The 20,070-nt window shown below is 44.4% G+C and overlaps 1 protein-coding gene across 2 annotated transcripts in view; it reads right to left on the bottom strand.

The window, feature by feature from the left end:
- GARRE1 (granule associated Rac and RHOG effector 1) overlaps window positions 1-20,070 on the bottom strand; it is a 131,629-nt gene that overhangs the window by 60,420 nt on the left and 51,139 nt on the right. For both annotated transcript variants that reach the window (XM_033940667.1, XM_033940668.1), the window contains exon 3: window positions 11,408-11,614. In XM_033940667.1, coding sequence (XP_033796558.1) covers window positions 11,408-11,614 — 207 coding nt within the window. The remainder of the gene's footprint in view (window positions 1-11,407; window positions 11,615-20,070) is intronic.

Genomic DNA, 20,070 nt, shown 5'->3' with positions numbered 1-20,070 from the left:
TGTCTGCTGAAGGATATAAAAAGACTTGAAGTGGTCTGGAGGAAGGCAATGAAAATAGTAAGGGGTTTAAACCAAAAGTAGTATGAGAAGAGACTGGAAGACCTAAATATGTATACTCTGGAGGAGGGGAGGGACAGGAGAGATATGATGCAGACGTTTAAATATTTGAAAGGTATTAATATAAGAACCAAATATTTTCCAGAGAAAAGAAAATGGTAAAACTAGAGGACATAATTTGAGGTTGCAGGGAGGAAGACTCAGGAGCAATGTTAGGAAATTCTCTTTCATTGAGAGGGTGGTAAATGCCTGGAATGCCCTCCCAAGGGAAATGGTGGAGAGGAGAACAGTGATGGAATTCAAAAAAGCATGGAAAATAGCTAATAATAATTAACTAATACAAATAGTACACATTTAGGGCTCCTTTTACTAAGCTGCGATAGCAGTTTTACCGCGCGCTTAGCTCGCACAGAATTGCTGCACGTGCTAGACGCTAACGCCAGCATTGAGCTGGCATTAGTTCTAGCTGTGTAGTGCGGCAATTCTGCACGTGCTAAAAACGCTATTGCAGCTTAGTAAAAGGAGTCCTTAATTTTCTCCACCACCAAATTTCCCTGTCCCGCCCCACCCGGCTACTTTTTCATGCCACCCGACTGGAAAAAATGTCTGGGGAGAACACTGTAATGGGTAGACTGGATGGACTATTTAGGTATCTGTCATCATTTACTATGTAGCAAATTTCTCTAATGATTTCATCGAACCAGTTGTTGAGCAGTGAGATGCTAAGAATCATGTGCAAACAAAACAAACAGTGGAGGCAATACAAATGTGCATTCATATAATTTATTAAACCTAACATGGGCCGTATTTCAACCAAAGGCCTGCCTCAGGGGTCCAACAATATCTGAAATGCAGTGGTAGAGTGAAAAATAATCAATATGTAGCACAAATCGCTCAAATAAACAAATCCTGTACCAACTAACCTGTCAGCCACAAAGTTGCAAAACTCTGTCTGCTGGTATGAGGATTTGTTTAAGTGATTTGTGCTATATATTGATTTTTTTACTTTAATGTACCACTGCATCTCAAATATTGTTGGATCCTTTTAGGAGGGCTTTGGCCGGAACACAGCCCATGTCGGGTTTAATAAATTATATGAATGCAAATTGGTAATACCTCCACTGTTTGTTTTGTTTGGATTCTTCCATGGAGAGTCATTTCTTCCTGTTGGTTTTCTTAAGAATCATATGCACACATTTCTTCTGGAACACTTCCAGCTTGCTCAAGTCCTCTGCAAGCAATATCCATTTTTCTGATGGCATGACTGCAGGATTAAAAGCTCATCCTGGTACTCTCAGTCCAACACTGTGCTTCTTTCACAGGCACCAATTGAAATTAGTGAAGGCTGCAATATCAACAGTTGCAGATCACTGATCCTAGATTTTTATAATTCCTTTACATACCAGCTGCTAAATTGTCATGTCATGCATTGGGTTTTCTTTCCATTGATTTGTAACCTCAGCTTTTCTGCTCTTTTAATGGTTAATATCTAGTAACTCTTGGGCCTTGGATTCTGATTCTTCCATGAAGAGTATCCTGCATTAGTAAATGCCAGGCTGTCTGCATCACATTTCATCCCCACATGCCCAAGATGGGAAACTTAGAAGTAATGTCAGGAAATACTTTTTTCAAAACACTAACTCTCCCTAATGTGATCTAATCGAAGTAACATAATTAAATCCACAAAACCGTATATTAGTGGCTAAGGAGTGAACTCAGTATTGGAGATCCCAATATCATAATTGGAATACCCATGTGTATTTTCCCATGAAATAAATATAACATCAGACCGCACCTTTACATGTTTCACTCCAAAGTAGTGTCCAAATAAATGGAGAAATTAGATTCTTACCTGCTAATTTACTTTCTTTTAGCCTCTCCAGACCGGCATAGGCATCTTACAAGTGGGTTATATCTCATCATGACCAGCAGGTGGAGACTGAGACAAAACTTTGGAATGGTACTTAATAGGTTACTCCCCCTAATTACCTCAGTCTGCTGAATAGCCAAGCAGAACTAAGAACTGTAAACAGAAATAAACAAGACTCTGAACAGAAGTAACACTGATATAACTAAATGCTGTTGGAAAATGAAAAAGGAAAGATCCCAGCAAGAAAATGTCCCACAGCTTGCCAGTTACGCCAGCTGAGCCACAGCTGCTGTTCTTCAATTCTCCCGAGCCCTAGAAAAATACTAGAACCTGCAGAAAAAACAAAATCTGCACGCTCAACACCCAGAAGAACAACACGACAATAGGCAGAGTGGAGTCCTGTGCCAGTCTGGAGAGGCTAAAAGAAAGTAAATTAGCAGGTAAGAACCTAATTTCTCCTTCTTTAGCAACTCTCCAGACCAGCATAGGCATCTTACAAGTGGGAGATACCAAAGCAGTCTCCATCATGGGTGAGACCCCTGAAGGGTTGACACCAGAACACGCTCACAGAATACTGTGTCCCGATGCGCCTGAACAATCACACAGTAGTGTCTGACAAAGGAATGCAAGGAAGACCAAGCAGCAGCCGTACAAATATCCACTGGAGGCAGTAGCAAAGACTAAGCCCAAGAAGCCACTGACCCCTAACCCCTAGTGCAGGGGTAGGCAATTCCGGTCCTCGAGAGCCGGAGCCAGGTCAGGTTTTCAGGATATCCACAATAAATATGAATGAGATAGATTTGCATCTCAAGGAGGCAGTGCATACAAATCCATCTCATATATATTCATTGTGGATATCCTGAAAACCTGACCTGGCTCCGGCTCTCGAGGACCGGAATTGCCTACCCCTGCCCTAGTGGAATGAGCCTTGAGAAAGTCCAGAACAGGCTTCTTCTGAAGAAGGTATGTAGAAGTAATTGTCTAGAAAGGAACAAAAACACTGTGGAGATGACGATGTCCAAGATGCAGGTCTTTATTTAAAATACAGTCAATTAATCCACATGACGAGATGTCATGGGCCCAAAAAATGGGGACTAAGGACCCAACACAGTCCGTGTTTCAACAACCCTGTCTTCCTCAGGGGTCCCTGAAAGTCCTAATGCAAAAACGTGGATCAAATCCTAAAACCTAAAGGTGGTCAAATATGGGGATGGACTGGTCCAAGTAGAAAACTCTCCAGCTATTGATGTTTTTTCAATCGCGCAGAGTTTTCTACTTGGACCAGTCAATTCCCATATTTGACCACCTTTAGGTTTTAGGATTTGATCCACATTTTTGCATTAGGACTTTCAGGGACCCCTGAGGAAGACAGGGTTGTTGAAACACAGACCGTTTGGGTTCTTAGTCCCCATTTTTTGGGTCCTTGACATCTCGTCATGTGGATTAATTTACTGTATTTCAATAAAGACCTGCATCTTGGACATCGTCGTCTCCACAGTGTTTTTGTTCTTATCTTAGTTGACCTTCGGGTCTGTGGAATATTAAAGGTCAAATTTTGTTTAGAAGCAATAGTCTAACCTTCAGTTTACGGCTACTCTGAAATTTCATTTCTGGACATCCAGATCTGTTTAACCCAAGGCAAATTTGAGACTACCATATATCGCAAGAGCACTGACAGGAACAACCTTCTATGTTTTGACAGTTACCATCCTAGACACTTATGGACAAATTTGCCCGTGGGACAATTTTTGAGATTACGGTGCCTGTGTAGTACAGTTGAGGACTATAAGAATAGATCTAAGGATATGTGGCAATGCTTTGTGGAGAGGGGTGTCCCTGAAGATGTTATCAAAAAAGCTTACAAAAGTGCTTTGTATGCCCAGTGGGTCCACCTCTTACAGAGTACACTTAACACTGTGGAACCTCGAATGGTGTGTACTTTACCATACTTATATCAGGCGTTCAAGATCAAGAAGACAGTACAAGTCCATTGGCATATTTTACAATTCCATGAGGGATTTGAGTTACCACCCATGTTTGCATACTTGAGAGGGAAAAATTTGTGTGAACGAGTGACATCGTCTTTATTTTTGCGACCTGATTCAAGTTACCATGTCTCTTGTAGGGGACACCATAAATATGGTCGGTGCAGTGTTTGTGCTCACGTTATAGAAACTCAAGAGATTGTACACCCCAGGCTGCAGAAAGTTCACACTTTGAAACAGCATACAAATTGTAGTACGAAGGGGGTTGTTTATATGATTTCCTGCCCATGTCAAATGTTTTATATTGGTCACATCATTAGAACCATATGAGTCCGTATTACAAAACATCTGAGTAAGATTTGACGGGGAGATCTGGCAGCACCACTTACGCAGTACTGACAGGCACGCTGGAAGACCTGAAATTTGTGGTTTTAGAAGCCCTGCGTTTGACTCAAGGACGCAACATGTCAGCTGTACTGTGGAAAAAAAAGAACAGGTATGGATATATCATTGGCAGACGGAGGCCCCAGGGGGGCTGAACCGCGAGGTCGAGTGGTGGGCATTTCTCCACAAATGACTGACAAGCTGTCTTGATAGCTATTCCAGGGAATCAGCTGAGGGTGACGTTAGCAAACCAGAAGAACAGTAGCCATGAGAGGAGTGTAAGACACCCACCTCCAGCATCGAGAGATTGGTACAAAGTTTTCTTGTTTTGAGTCTGTGAACAGCACTTTTTATTGTCAGGATGAAGCTTCTGTATTGATTTTCAACCAGCGTGAGGGGGTTCTCTGAGGAAGCCGCATGGTGAAATGCGTCCGAACCCACCATAAGAGCCCGCTGCAATCAAACTTCAGTCAACTCTTCTTTTCTTTTAGTTCAATTTGTTTATTGAATAATAAGAATAACAGAAATAATGAACATCATGTAACAATAACAGTTCACGAAAATCAGGGAGGTCACCAAAATTCAATTGGTAACACTTTTTTCTACTTAAGCTAAGTAACATTTCACATTGTTCACTTTGAAGATTAAGTTATGATACACTGCATTTTCCAAAAACTTTCACTGATCTTAGAAGGTGCAATGATAGAATTGTGAAACTGCACTAGGGGCTTGTCCCCATTTGCAAGTTTCTTACCACCCAAATGGTTCTGAGCACCTATTGATATTTCAAGTGACTTGTACTATTTTTGGTGTTCCTTTTGGTTTTTCTAATCAAAGTTGTTAAAATGCATGCGGACCTTAGGAAATTGGAAGACTGGGTGTCCAAGTGGCAGATGAAATTTAATGTGGATAAATGCAAAATGATGCACATTGGGAATTGGTGCCAAGAAAAAGAGCTGGGTGTCATAACATAAGAATAGCCTGCTAGATCAAACCAATGGTTCATCAGGCCCAGTAGCCCATTTTCAGTGGTCAATCCAGGTCACTAGTACCTGGCCAAAACCCAAGTAGCAACATTCCAAGCTACCAATCCAGGGCAAGCAGAGGCTTCCCCCATGTCCTTCTCAATAACATACCATAGACTTTTCCTCCAGGAAATTGTCCAAACATAGAAACACAGAAACATGATAGCAGATAAAGGCCAAATGGCCCATCTAGTCTGCCCATCCGCAGTAACCATTATCTCTTTCTCTCAGCAAGAGATCCCACGTGCCTATCCCAGGCCCTTTTGAATTCAGAAAGTCTCTGTCTCCACCACGCTATCTGCTCTTACCACAACCTCTGGCAATTCATTCCAGAGCTTAACTATTCTCTGAATGAAAAAACTATTTCCTCCTATTGGTTTTAAAAATATTACCCTGTAACTTCGAGTGTCCCCTAGCCTTTGTAATTTTTGATGGAGTGAAAAAATCGATCCACTTGTACCCATTCTACTCCACTCAGGATTTTATAAACTTCAATCATATCTCCCCCCCCCCCAAGCCGTCTCTTTTCCACGCTGAAGAGCCCTAACCTCTTTAGTCCTTCCTCTTATGAGAGGAATTCCATTCCCTTTATCATCTTGGTTGCTCTTCTTTGAAACTTTTCTAATGCTGCTATATCTTTCTTCAGATAAGGAGACCTGAACTGAACGCAATACTGCAGGTGAGGTTGCACCATGAAGTGATAGAGGCATTATAACATTCTTAGTCTTGTTAACTATCCCTTTTTTAATAATTCCTAGCATCTTGTTTGCTTTTTATGGACGCCGCCACAAATTGGGCAGAAGGTTTTATCGTATTATCTACAATGACACCCAGATCCTTTTCTTCCCAATACGCCTCACTTTGCATTTGCCCACATTAAATTTCACCTGCCATTTTGACCCCAGACTTTCAATTTCCTAAGGTCTGCCTATAATTTTTCACAATCTGCATGGTTTTTAACAACTTTGAACAGTTTAAGGTCATTAAATTTGCAGATGATACTACTTGTTCCATCAGCGGTACATCAACCGGCTCACCTTTATCCACATGTTTATTCACACCTTTGAAGAAGTCAAGCAAATTGGTGAGGCAAGATCTCCCTCGGCTGAACCTATGCTGTCTCGTTAAATCATGTTTGCCTATGTGTTCCACAAATTAATTTTTTTATAATTGCTTCCACCATTTTGCCTGGCACTGAAGTCAGGCTTACCTGTCTGTATTTTCCCGGATTTTTAAAGATCGGTGTTAATATTGGCCACCTTCCAATCTTCAGGTACTACAGGCAATTTTAGCAGGTCAGCAATTTCATGTTTCAATTCTTTTAGTATGCTGGGATGTATACCATCCGGTCCAGGTGATTTATCACTTTTTAGCATGTCAATTTGGCTTAGCACATCATCCAGATTCACTGAGATTTCTTTAAGCTCCTCTGCATCATCACCCTTGAAAACCATTTATGGTTCAGGAAGATCTATTACATCTTCTTCCATAAAGACCGAAGCAAAGAATTCATACGGTCTTCTCTATGGCCTTATCCTCCCTGAGCGCCCCTTTTGCTCCTTGATCCTGGCAGAAGTAATCGCCACCAAGATGACTGTTTAACTGTCAGATCCTGAGGACTCCATCCCCTGCCAGTTTTGAAGCAAAATGAGGTGATTTGAAAGATCTGGATAACTTTGAAAAAAAAAAAAAAAAAAATCACGAAATCCAAGATGGCTGCGGCAGTAGCATTTTGGCATAAAATAAAAAACAGCTGAAAAAACCCTCAGAAAACAGGATTTTAGAGGTGAAAGACCCAAGATAATGTGGCAGAATCCTTCAAAAAAAATTTTTTAAGCCTCCCCTCCCCTCCCCCGATATTGCCCATAGGCTGTAATAGCCTTACTCACTGTGGACTAGAGGTCTGCACGGGAACGGGGATAACGGGGATCCCGCGGGTTCCCCCCCTGGCCACGGGACTCCCACGGGGACGCCCCCTGGCCCACGGGGATGAAAACAGCCTACCTAAATTCTGGCGATACAGGCGTGCAGCTTACAAGTCCGGCGTCGCGGCGGGAAATAGCCATGCTGAGCAGTGAGCTCAGCACGTACACAGACGAAAGCCTTGCTTGCTGATTGGTCCGGCGGCCCCGCCCCGCCGTGCCGTCGGACCAATCAGCAAGCAAGGCTTTCATCTGTGTACGTGCTGAGCTCACTGCTCAGCATGGCTATTTCCCGCTGCGACGCCGGACTTGTAAGCTGCACGCCTGAAAAAGAAATCATCCTGGCCGGGGTCGGTGTCATGCTCCGGAGCTTCTACAGCCTTCCTTTCTCCCTCTCCCTTCTACCTGCTTCCGGCCACACCCCCTGCTCTGCGGCTCTCTTCGGCAACTCAGCAGCAGCGATCGACACAAGCTTCTGATGTCGGGGCCTACCCTCTGCGAGTCCCGCTTGTTTCAACTTCCTTTTTCCACAAAGGCAGGACTCGTAGAGGGAAGGCCTCGATGTCGGCAGCTTGTCTTGATCACCGCTGCTGACAAGTTGCTGAAGAGAGCCGCGGAGCAGGGGGGTGTTGCCAGGTGCAGGTAGAAGGGAGAGGGCCAGATGCAGGACTCGTGGGTGAGGGAGCAGAAGAGAGAGAGAGAGGGGAGGGAAACAAAAGGAAATATTTCATACTGGGCTGGGCCGGAGTGGAGGGAGGGTGGAAAGATTCTGGCTACCGGGTGCAGTAACAAAGGAAAATGGGGGGAAAGCTGAAAATGGAGATAGTGACACAAAGAAGAGAAAGGGTAAGCAGGACCTACTGAATAAGGATAGAGATACAGAGGGGACATGAAGAGGAAGTAAAATAGAAGTAATGCTGAAAAAGTGTGGGGGGGGGGAGATAAAGACATTGAAAGGGCAAATGGTGAACATGGGGTAAAGACAAGGAGAGAGACAAATGAAGATTCTGAAAAAGTGGTGAGATAGGGATATAGGTGAGATGGACACAAAGAAGGGTGATGCTGGAAAATAGGTGGAATGGTAATTCTGACAAACACAGAAGGGAAATGCTGGATCAAGGAGAGATGGGGCTCAGGCTGGATGGAATGAGGAGAAATGCCTTGTTGGCCCGGAACTTCCTCTCCTACGTCAGAATTGACGTCAGGGAGCGGAATGCTGGTCAGCGCGACGCTTCTGCAGGGAAAGCTTGGGACAGTGGTGGCTTGGGGGCTATTCCCTGATGGCGGTGGCAGCAAACCGAGTGGCTTGGGGGAGAGCAAGGAGAAAGAAAGAAAGGGGGCAGACAGGGAGACAGAAAGAAGGGGGAACAGGGAGACAGAAAGAAAAAGTTGGGGGAGAGAATGAGGTCTGGAGGAGAGGAAACATACAGGAGGCTGAAAGAAAGGAAGAAAGATTGGATGCACAGTCAGAAGAAGAAAGTGCAACCAGAGACTCATGAAATCACCAAACAGCAAAGGTAGGAAAATGATTTTATTTTCAATTTAGTGATCAAAATGTGTCTGTTTTGAGAATTTATATCTGCTGTCTATATTTTGCACTATGGCTCCCTTTTACTAAACCGCAATATCGTTTTTTAGCGCAGGGAGCCTATGAGCATTGAGAGCAGCGCGAGGCATTCAGCGTAACTCCCTGTGCTAAAACCTACTATTGTGGTTTAGTAAAAAGGGAGGGGGTGTATTTGTCTATTTTTGTATTTTGTTACCGAGGTGACATTGCATAGAGTCATCTGCTGTGACCTCTTTGAAAAAACCCGGAATATGAATAATTAACATTTTCTCTGCCTTTCAGTGTGCTTTGTGTTTTTTTTAAATTTTATTGTTGGTAGATCATTTTGACTTAGTCATTATAAATTAGCTCGCAAGCCCATAAAGTGTGGGCACCCCTGCTCTTACTCTGGGGCACCAGACCTCCCTCACGGCACACACACGGCAAATGGAAGAAAGAGGAGAATTTTTGGTCGTAGGGAGGAAGGTACAGAATGTGATAGGGAAGAAAAAGATGAGAGTGAGAAATGTGGCAAGGGAACAATGGGACAGATTGAAAGGGATGCAAGAGGGAGGAATATTGGACAGTGGTGAAGGGAATGGAGGGAGAGATGTGGCATAGTGTTGGAGAGAGGTGATAGAAGGAGAAATGTTGGGCATGGGGCTGGTGGGCAGGCACGAAAGATGAGAAAGAGATAAATGCTGGACCATGGTAGGGGGAACCAATGGACAGCAACAGAAGAATTTACAGAAGATGGGAAAGCGGAAAAAAGAAACTGGGACCAACTTTATGGAAAAATAAGTCTCCAGACAACGAAGGTAAAAAACGGAATTTATTGACTAAAATATGTTAGCTTTGGGAAATGTATATGGCAGATGTCTTTGTTTTGTGTTCAAAAGAAAAGGAAATGCATTTCTGGTTTTATTTCTACAGTGTTGAAGTACTTGTTGACCCTTGCTGTGACTGGTGGGGATCCCCAAGCACCGCCAGCAGAGGACCTCCTCTAGAGATGGCCAGAACTCCCCTCCACCAAGCGCAGCAGTCGCTGGCAGCATCCATGAGCCACTGAGGTGCCAGCATCTGTGACTCAGGGACGCTACTGCTGCCTGCCAAGCTTGGCAAAAGGGACCCCCGGCCAACTGCAAAGGAAGTCCTCAGCTGACAGTTTGTGGGTTCTCATCAGCTGAGTATTTATATTTTATATTTACATTAGAGGTTCTGGTAGAAACCCATTTACAAAGTATGTATTCTTCCCAATTAATATTTCCAAATTAATAAAGTCTCTTTGCTTATTTGTAAATGGGTCTCTACCAGAGCCTTTAATTCAGTAGCATAATTAAATAAAATAACTATTTCTGAAGTTTATAGGGACGGATGGTGACGGAGGGGATTCCTCGCGGGGACGGGTGGGGACGGAGGGATTCCTCACGGGGACGGGTGTGGACGGAGGGATTCCTCACTGGGACAGGTGGGATTTTGGCGGGGACGGGTGGGATTTCTGTCCCCGTGCAACTCTCTACTGTGGACATGTGCTCTGAAGGTGCTGCAGTCTGCCTCAATTCTAAGAAGTAGCTGGATCTAGGAGAAGAATCCCTGTCTCCATCAGCTAATCCTCCAAACACTGAAATCTTCAGGTTACCAGTGAAACCAAAGTCGGACTGATCCTCAACCCCCATGGAACCGCGCACATGAAGGGAGAGGTGTAAAAATACAGCCAGCACACTGAAGAGCCCTGAGTGTCCTCTGTGCGGACTGATCCTCAACCCCCATGGAACCGCGCACATGAAGGGAGAGGTGTAAAAATACAGCCAGCACACTGAAGAGCCCTGAGTGTCCTCTGTGGATGCCTAACAGCCTAAGCTGAAGCCCCTGCGATTCAGTGGGTGAGTTAAGTTACTAGGGATACAGACCCTGAGCTCTACAAAGTTTACTCCAGGCTGGCCAAACAGATCTGCAAGGGATTAACTTGCCAGCTGCAGACCCAAATCTGCTTCTTCTCCACACAGGTAGAGCATTCCCCCTGTTAGCAGCATGTTCACAATGCGACCTCTGTCGGCTTCCTTGGGAGGCAGAACAAAAGGTATGTGCGCAAATTCTGCACTGCACCAGTTGTGCAGGATTCTGCCAGGAGAAATATACTGTTCTATATACTTCAAACCAGTAATGACCAAAGTGGCAGGAGGAAAGAGACAGCATCCTTGTTCTGTGCTGCTCCTTCTACCCTGTCACCTCTCCTATCAACCAGCATGAGCCCATGTATCTTTTATTTGATTTTGATCAGTTTAGTCATTGTTACTTATTTCCACCAAAATCCGAACAAGTAAATGCATTAACTGTTTGTAGAAACTGAGGAATATTTTGCTGACTTTATGTTATAGAAAGATGTGAGAGATGTACTAGGTGAAGGTTCCTCTGTTCTCTTCTACCTGGATCCAATTAGCTGTAACTGGTTAAGGAGGGTAGTTCTCTTAAGTTGTTTCAGATCCAGGCTCAACCTAGTCTCTGCACTTTTATGTGTATTTTATTTTTTAAAATTCTGTATTCCATCTGGTAGATTTTTTCTAGGTAAGCAATAAAAAAAGTTTACATAATAGTTAAGTAGAAATTGAATTGCTAACCTCTGCAGCACCCTTCCATGATCTTACAGCATCTTCTAGCTCTCTGGTAGGGCTTAGATTAGAGCTTCTTGACCCAGTACCATTTTTTCTTTCTTGTGCGACAGCCTCAGCAAAACAAGCATGGGCCACTGGCTGTACCTTCTGCAAGGCTTGGGACAAAAACTGGAAGTGAACTTGCATCACTGTCAAGAAACATCGACCAAGCACCTAACAACAACAACAACAAAAAAAGAAACAATGGTTGTAGTGGTTTTGCAAATGGTTTCAAACTTTAGAGACCAAAGCAAATACGACAGTTTTCACATGATGTAATATTTTCCATACTTCATAGAGAGTAACACAAAATGAAAATTGTAAATTTCCCAAACACCATGCATCTCTCTTTTTACATGGTGGTTTTACCTGTCCACCTCAAATTAAATAATTTAGAGTTCAAATATGGAAAAGTCTTTTGCAGAAAGCTTTCAGAATTTATTTTGAAGTCTTAATTTCATCAAATCAAATAAATGAAATGTATTTTGGATATGTAGTGGCAAACAATAGCCAGGAAAAATATAGTAACCAAACAGGAACCCAAAATATAATTTAAATACCCTCCCCCCATGAGCATCGGGAGCAGTGTGGAGCATTCTGCAAGGCTCCGTGCACTAATAACTGCTATCGCTGTTTAGTAAAAGAGGGGGTAAGTTTCCAAGTTTATTCAGGATTTATTATCTTGCCCATCAAATTGCCATTTTTTCTGCTTGTAATGGTCAGGAAATTACTTATCTATAAGTATTTTTTGTTAAAAATACCAGCCAGTCATTTGTGACCACAAGGGGCTAGATTCACTAACCTTCCAATCCGTGTGCGACTGAAGGCAGGACGACTGATTCACCAACCATCTTCATGCAAATGGAGGTGATCGGAGGCATGCCCCCAACCGACTGCACGGATCGGATTGAGTCGAGGAGAGCCCTGACAGTAGTGACAGGAGAAGCAGCCTCCTGTCACTGCGTTCAGGGCTCTGCTGGATTTTTTTTTAAAATAGGCTGCAAAATAGAAGGCCTATAACAAAAAAAAGCCTCCCCCCATGCCGAACACCCCCCACATTCACGCCGAGCCCTGCACACGATCGGTTTGCTTTGTGAATCTAGCCCAAGGTCTCTGTAATATTTCAGTCTCTAGACCCAATAAATGTAACCTAAGTGGAAAATGAATTGCCAAAGTGCTGTGCAAGAAACACTCCAGAATAAACCAGATTTAAATACTTTATAGATCTGAAGTTTCATTCCAGGCCAAGAGAGGGACCGTCATTTTTACTGAGGAAGACTAGTTCCAAAAAATTCTACTTAGCACAGTGAAAAAATGAAAGCTTTAATGAATGGCCTGCCTGGCACATACAAAATGCTTTTATATCAACCAGAGAACAGCTTGGAGAATGCTGCACTCTATTTTACAATAAATTCAAAAGTGCATATGACAAACAGAATTGACCACACTAAACTCCCCCCCCCCAAAAAAAATAAATTTGTATAGCACATACTGGATATACATAGTACAGTAGACACACATAATGGACAGCCCCTACTCCTTGGCACTATACAGTCTAGTGAAGACAGACAATATATACAACAAAGACAATTTAACCTTTGAGTTAAAACAGCAAGACCTCAGATGAGAAGAATTTAAGCAAATGGTTATAAAACGGACTAAATTGAGCATATTTAGTTATCATGAAATATGACAGATCTGTATATATTTAAAGGAAAATAATGGTTATGTATAATTTTATTAGTCAGTCTTTTCTTATTTAGACGAGGAGTATTTATCCTGGTCTAGAGACCAGATATGATTCATTTTGATGACAGGGAAAAATTAAGGTTCAGGTATTACCAAACACCTAAGAGGCATTACATTTCAACAGTCGGGGTAGTTGCTAATGTGCGATAAAGGAACACTACATGATATTTACCTCAGCATTCATTAAACAGTAAAGCACAGTTCTTACCGTAACAGTTGTTATCCAGGGACAGCAGGCAGATATTCTCACACATGGGTGACGTCACCGACGGAGCCCCACAGTGGACAGCCTCGAAAGCAGACTTGCTTGAAGAAATTTAAGAAAAAAGATTTTACAAAACGGACTGGCCAAAATAGCCATCCCTCCTAGATAAGGTATCCAGACAGTAATGAGAGATTAATGTATGAACCGAGGACCAAGTGGCAGCTTTGCAGATTTCCTCAATAGGAGTTGGTCTGAGGAAAGCTACAGATGCCGCCATAGCCCGAATTTTATGGCCCATGACTTGACCCTGCAGAGGTAGACCAGCCTGAGCATAGCAGAAAGAGATACAAGCAGCCATCCAGTTGGAAATGGTTCGCTTTGAGATAGGACGTCCCAACCTATTCGGATCAAAAGAGATGAAAAATTGAGGAGCTGTTCTGTGAGATTGAGTGCATTGCAAATAGAAAGCCAAAGCACACTTGCAGTCCAAAGTATGAAGCACCACTTCTCCAGGGTGAGAATGAGGTTTGGGAAAAAAACACTGGCAGAACAACAGATTGATTGATGTGAAATTCTGAAACCACTTTAGGCAAGAATTTTGGATGAGTACTGAGGACCACCTTAGGCAAGACTTTTGGATGACTACTGAGGACCACCTTGTCATGGTGGAAAACCGTGAAAGGTGGGTCAGCAACCAAAGCTTGCAACTCACTGACTCTTTGAGCAGACGTGAGCGCAATGAGGAAAACCGCCTTCCAAGTGAGATACTTGAGATGAGCTTTATCAAGCGGTTCAAATGGAGGTTTCATTAGTTGAGCTAAAACCACGTTGAGATCCCAAACCACCGGAGGCGGTTTAAGTGGAGGATGAACATTAAATAGTCCTTTCATAAATCGGGAAACTACTGTATGTGCAGAGAGAGGTTTCCCATCGAGAGGCTGATGAAAAGCAGCAATAGCACTAAGATGTACTCGGATAGATGTAGACTGAAGTCCAGATTGCGATAAGTGAAGTAAATAGTCCAAAACAGAAGCCAAGGAAGTAGACATAGGCTCCATCTGACGGGTGGAACACCAAGCAGAAAATCTAGTCCATTTCTGACCGTAGCACTGTCGAGTGGATGGCTTTCTGGAAGCAACCAAAATATCTTGAACAGACTGAGAAAAATGCGAGGAGTCTGTTAGGCAGAAAGGAACCAAGCTGTTAAGTGTAGAGACTGCAGATTGGGATGAAGTAAAGAGCCTCGACTCTGAGTAAGCAGAGAGGGAAAAATTGGTAGAAGCAGAGGCTCCCTGGTGCTGAGTTGAAGTAGAAGGGAGTACCACGGTTGTCTGGGCCACTGAGGAGCTATCAGAATCATGGTGGCATGGTCCGTCTTGAGTTTGACAAGTCTTGAGAATCAGTGGAAATGGAGGGAAGGCATAGAGAAACTGACCCGTCCAATCCAAGAGGAAAGCGTCCGCCTCCAGACGTTGGAGAGAGTACATCCGAGAGCAAAACTGAGGTAGCTTGTGGTTGAGGGGGGACGCAAAAAGGTCTACCTGTGGAGTCCCTCATTGAGTAAATACTTGACGCAGCATGGGGGAATTGAGTGTCCATTCGTGAGGTTGCAGAAAATGACTCAAGTTGTCCGCTAGACAGTTGTGTTGACCTTGAATATAGACAACTCTGAGAAAGATGTTCCAATGAATTGCCCAATGCCACAGATTCAGAGCCTTTTGACACAGGGAGAGCCCTTATCCCCCTGTTTGTTGACGTAATACATGGCTACCTGGTTGTCCGTCCGGACAAGTACCACTCTGTCGTGAAGAAGGTGTTGAAAAGCCTTGAGAGCATTGAAAATCACTTTGAGTTCCAACAGATTGATATGACAAAGGCGGTCCGCGGTACGGAGGCCGTCCACATGGGCCCCCCTTGCGTAGGTTGACGAGTCTGTTGTGAGAACCTTGTGATGAGGAAGAATGTGGAACAGCAAACCTCTGGAAAGATTGGAAGAGAGCATCCACCAGTGGAGAGACCGCTTCAACAAAGGAGTTACTGTAATTTGTCGGGAAGGCGGGTCTGTAGCTTGTTGCCACTGAGATGGCAGGGTCCACTGAGGAATGCGAAGGTGAAGTCTGGCAAAAGGAGTCACATGAACCGTAAAAGCCATGTGGCCGAGCAGAACCATCATTTGACGCGCAGAAATCGATGGAAGGCGAGACACCTGATGACAAAGGCAAAGGAGGGTATCTCGACGTGTTGGAGGCAGAAATGCTCTCAGTTGGACAGTGTCTAGAGTGGCCCCGATGAACTAAAGAGACTGAGATGGGGTCAACTGGGATTTGGGAAAGTTGATTTCAAACCCCAGACTCTGGAGGAACACAATAGTCTGTTGGGTCGCTGCAATAACCCCTTGAGAAGAGGGAGCTTTGATAAGCCAGTTGTCCAGGTAAGGAAAAACCTGAAGACCCTGAGAACGAAGAGCAGCAGCCACTACCACCAGACATTTCGTAAAAACTCTGGGGGAGGAGGCGAGTCCGAAAGGAAGAACTCTGTACTGTAGATGAAGATTCCCCACCTTGAATCGAAGGTATTGACGAGAGGCCGGATGAATAGGGATATTGAGTGTAAGCCTCTTTGAGATCCAGCGAGCACATCCAATCTCCCTGATCCATTAGGGAGTACAATGTTGCCAAAGCATGTGAAATTTCTCTTTGACCAGAAATTTGTTGAGGGCTCTGAGATTCAGAATGGGTCGCAAGTCCCCCGTCTTCTTTGGAACCAGAAAGTAACGGGAATAAAAACCCCAGCTCCGCTGGGAGAGAGGAATCTCCTCGACAGCTCGAAGGCGAAGGAGAGCCTGAGCTTCCTGGAGAAGAAGGGGAAGTTGCGAGGACCTGGAAAGACACTCTCTTGGAGGGTGATCTGGAGGAACCTGAAGCAGGCACAGAGAGTATCCCTCTCGGAGAATGGTCAGAACCCAGAGATCCGAAGTGATGTTTTCCCACTGGGAACAAAAATGGGAAAGACGACCTCCAATGGGTAGAAGAGAATTTGGATGCAGGGAGGTTGGAATGCTCAAACTGGGAACGTCAAAAAGACTGAGCCGGCTTGGTGGCCGCAGGAGTCTGAGCTTTCTGTTGACGCTGATGTTGCTGAGGGCGTCTAGGAGGAGGTCTGGAGAAAGCTGGCATCATTTTCTGAGGATAACGACGTTGTGGTTGTTTATAAGCCCGAGCAGGAGGAGTCTTGGGCTTAGGTCGAATCAGAGAAGCAAAAGAGCGCTCATGTTCTGAGAGGCGCTTTGTGGCAGCTTCAATGGAGTCATCGAAGAGTTCATTCCCCTGTCAGGGCAAGTTTGCAAGACGATCCTGTAGATTTAGATCTATGTCAACTATTCGCAGCCAGGCCAGGCGACACATGGCAACTGCAAAGGCAGAGACTCTGGAGGAAAGTTCGAAAGCATCATAGGATGCTTGTAACATGAAAAGCCTCAATTGCGAAAGAGTTTGGAGAATTTGTTTAAACTCTTGGAGACGTGGCTTGGACAGGTCCGAATAGAAGGAAGGCAGCAGCTTCAGAAAATGATTAAAGTAGATGGTGAAAACATAGTTGTAATTGAGAATCCTGTTAGCCATCATGGAATTTTGGTACAATCGATGGCCAAACTTATCCTTGGTTCGACCTTCCCTGCTAGGTGGAACAGCTGCAGAAAGTTTAGATGGATGAGCTTTCTTCAGAGAGGACTCCACCACCAAGGACTGATGGGATAATTGAGACTTTTCAAATCCCTTACATGGTACAGTGCAGTATCGAGACTCCAATTTAGAAGGAACGGCCAAGATGGAATAAGGAGATTCCATGTTCCTCATGAAGGTTTGCTTAAGGACTGGAGTCATTTGCAACCTCAAGGTCTCCTTAGGAGGATGTGGCAGCTCCATGTCAGCCAAGTATTCTGGAGTGTACTTGGAGTCTGAATGTAAATCCAAATGAAGGGCCTGCCCCATATCAAAGACAAACTTGGCGAATGAAGAAGACTTCGAGGCCAAAGCATCCTCAGGGGAGGCAGAACGAGACCGAGGAGCCACCGAGTAGAATGGCGAAGCCTCCCGAGAATATTGAGATAAAGGCTCAGATTCCAAGCGCACCGTGATGGAAGAAGCCGCACTACCAGTCTGAGGTGGAATTAAGGAGTGCTTGAGCTTCAAACTCCTCGATGGCGAGGTCCTCGGGGTTTGAGGCATGGAATGCATCGATGCAGGAGGAGATGAGTCCTGTAAAAGAGGTCTCAATGTACGAGTCCCCGATCTCGACGGTCTCAGAGATGAAATTGTCGAGGCACCGCGAGGATGAGACCGATGCTTCAATTTTGAAGAAGGCTCGGGAGTCTTAGGAAGTTTGGAAGCAAGATGCTTCGAATGCTTCGATTGATGTTTCATCCAAGGCAACGGAGACATCGAGGGAGGTTCCGGCGAAGAGTCATTGGAAGAAATACAGGTAGGCTTCTGAGATCTGCCCCGAGGTGGCTTCACAGGAGGCTCAGACTGCTGCCCAGGCTGGTCTACAGGGAGCAGGGTCGAGGACGGAACCAGTTCAGCCACAATCAAGGAAATTAGATTTGTTAAGATAGACTTCAACATATCCTCAAACATGGGCATCGAGACAAAAGGATCAGGTCTCGTAGGTGCCGCAGTGTGCTCCAAGGAGGGCGACCTCGAGGATGAGTATTCCTGAGACTTGGAGGCATGCTTAGCTGGAGGTCTCGACGAGGCAGACAAACCCGGGGTCACGGATTGTTGAGGCAGAGACTCCAGTGGCTTCTTAGGTATGGCACCTGAAAAAGTGGCAGGAGACTTACCCACAGGAGCAGACTTCAAGGAAGGAGTCGATGAGGCCTTCAAGACCGAAGACCCCGAGGTCGAGGCCGGCACCGGAGTGGAGGGCGAGGTCTTCAAGCCCGAGGCAACCCCCAAAGTTGAGGTCTTCGAGACCGAAGTCGTCCCCGAGGTCGAGGTCTTATCGGGTTCCATAACTGTGAAGAGCTGGACAAACCAGTCACAACGGCGGCGGAAAGCTCGAGGCTGAAGGGTCAGACAGCGAACACAATCTTCAGGGCGATGATTCTCCCCTAAACAGACCATACACCGACTATGAGGGTCGGTGATGGAAATTGTCCGGCCGCACTGGTAACAACATTTAAACCTGGTTAAAGGCCGGGACATAGAAAAAATAAAGTCCGTACCATAGGAAAGTAAAGGGTTGGGCCTAGGCCCAAAGCCCCCGTACCCAACGGCGAATGAGAACAAGTTTTTTTTTTAGTTTGCATCAAATGAAAAAATACACGCGAACACAGCGACCAAATCAAAAATCCAGCCACGGTGAAGAGAAGGCACAATGCTGCAGAGCTAAGAGGAACAGGTCTTCTCAGCTCCGCGGAAAACGTTGAACCGAGGATCCTCACAGGAGATGTGCCCCCTAGTTCGGGCGGGAAGGCACACGCGCATGCGCGATGCAGCACTCAGAAGCTCTTAAAGATCTTCAAGCAAGTCTGCTTTCGAGGCTGTCCACTGCGGGGCTCCGTCAGTGACGTCACCCATGTGTGAGAATATGCTGCCTGCTTGTCCTGGGATAATATGTGTTAGGATGATACATAATAGTTTTAGCTATCTTGGGATATATAATGAGAAGCAAAGCATGCATGCACATGCAAAACCCCTCATTTTCAAGAGAGAAAAGCACCCATGTACGTGATTGTACAGCACTTAGATAGAAGTGAGAATATTGCTCATAGCAAAATAATTCTGCAAAACTAAGATAAGATATAAGCAGCAATCTAGCAGCAGATGATATGGGGTGTGTCACATGTTTGATTCTCTCCTAGTTGGTTAGCGATCTTGTGTGCATACTTGTGCAAAAGAGCTCCTAACACAGAACAAGTCTGATCCCCTGGAGGATAGAGTATCAGACTTGGAGGAGCTATGGCAAAAGGTATATAAAGGAGACCTACAGGGATATCATAGAGAAGTCCAACTTCTAGTCTGGCAATCTCTGTGCTGCCATAAAGGAGAAAATTCACTTGAAAGGAGAGCATCACCTGTTTCGGCAATTCCAAACGATTTATCCACTCTAATTATATGCAAAACAGCCGATTCCACCTTTATATTAATATTCATAATTTAAGTACCTACTAATAAAGGTAAGTATGATTTACATTCCCATGGTATCTGAGTGAAATGTTTGCTCACTGCATAAAGAATGTAATGAACCTTTTTCTATGACCCTAGCAGTTGTTCACAGCTGAAATCAGAGATATCTTAGTAGGATACTATCAAAAAAGAGAAATTAGGGCATCTCGATAGCAAGGTTGCAACAAAGGCAAAAGCCACTCATGTGTCTTTAAGGGGAGAGCAGAGTAAAAATAGCATATTATCCTTGTCAACTGCTAAATAGCTTGTAGATACAAAGTGACATGCTTTGAAATGTCTGTATACAAATGATAGAAGCCTAAAAATAATATAAGTTAGAGAACATAGCTCTAAATGAAGCAGCAGATATAATAATCTTTGAGACCTAGCAGGAGGATAACCAATAGGACACACTATCAAGGTATAAATGGTTTAGGAAGCGAGCACAGTATTCCAATAAACCGTCCTTCCAAGTAGGTTCAGGGTAGAGAATGGCACAGGGACACATT

Source organism: Geotrypetes seraphini, chromosome 4 (genome assembly GCF_902459505.1).
Source record: "Geotrypetes seraphini chromosome 4, aGeoSer1.1, whole genome shotgun sequence".
Taxonomy (NCBI): Eukaryota; Metazoa; Chordata; class Amphibia; order Gymnophiona; family Dermophiidae; genus Geotrypetes; species Geotrypetes seraphini.
This window is presented reverse-complemented; position numbering and strand designations above follow the sequence as displayed.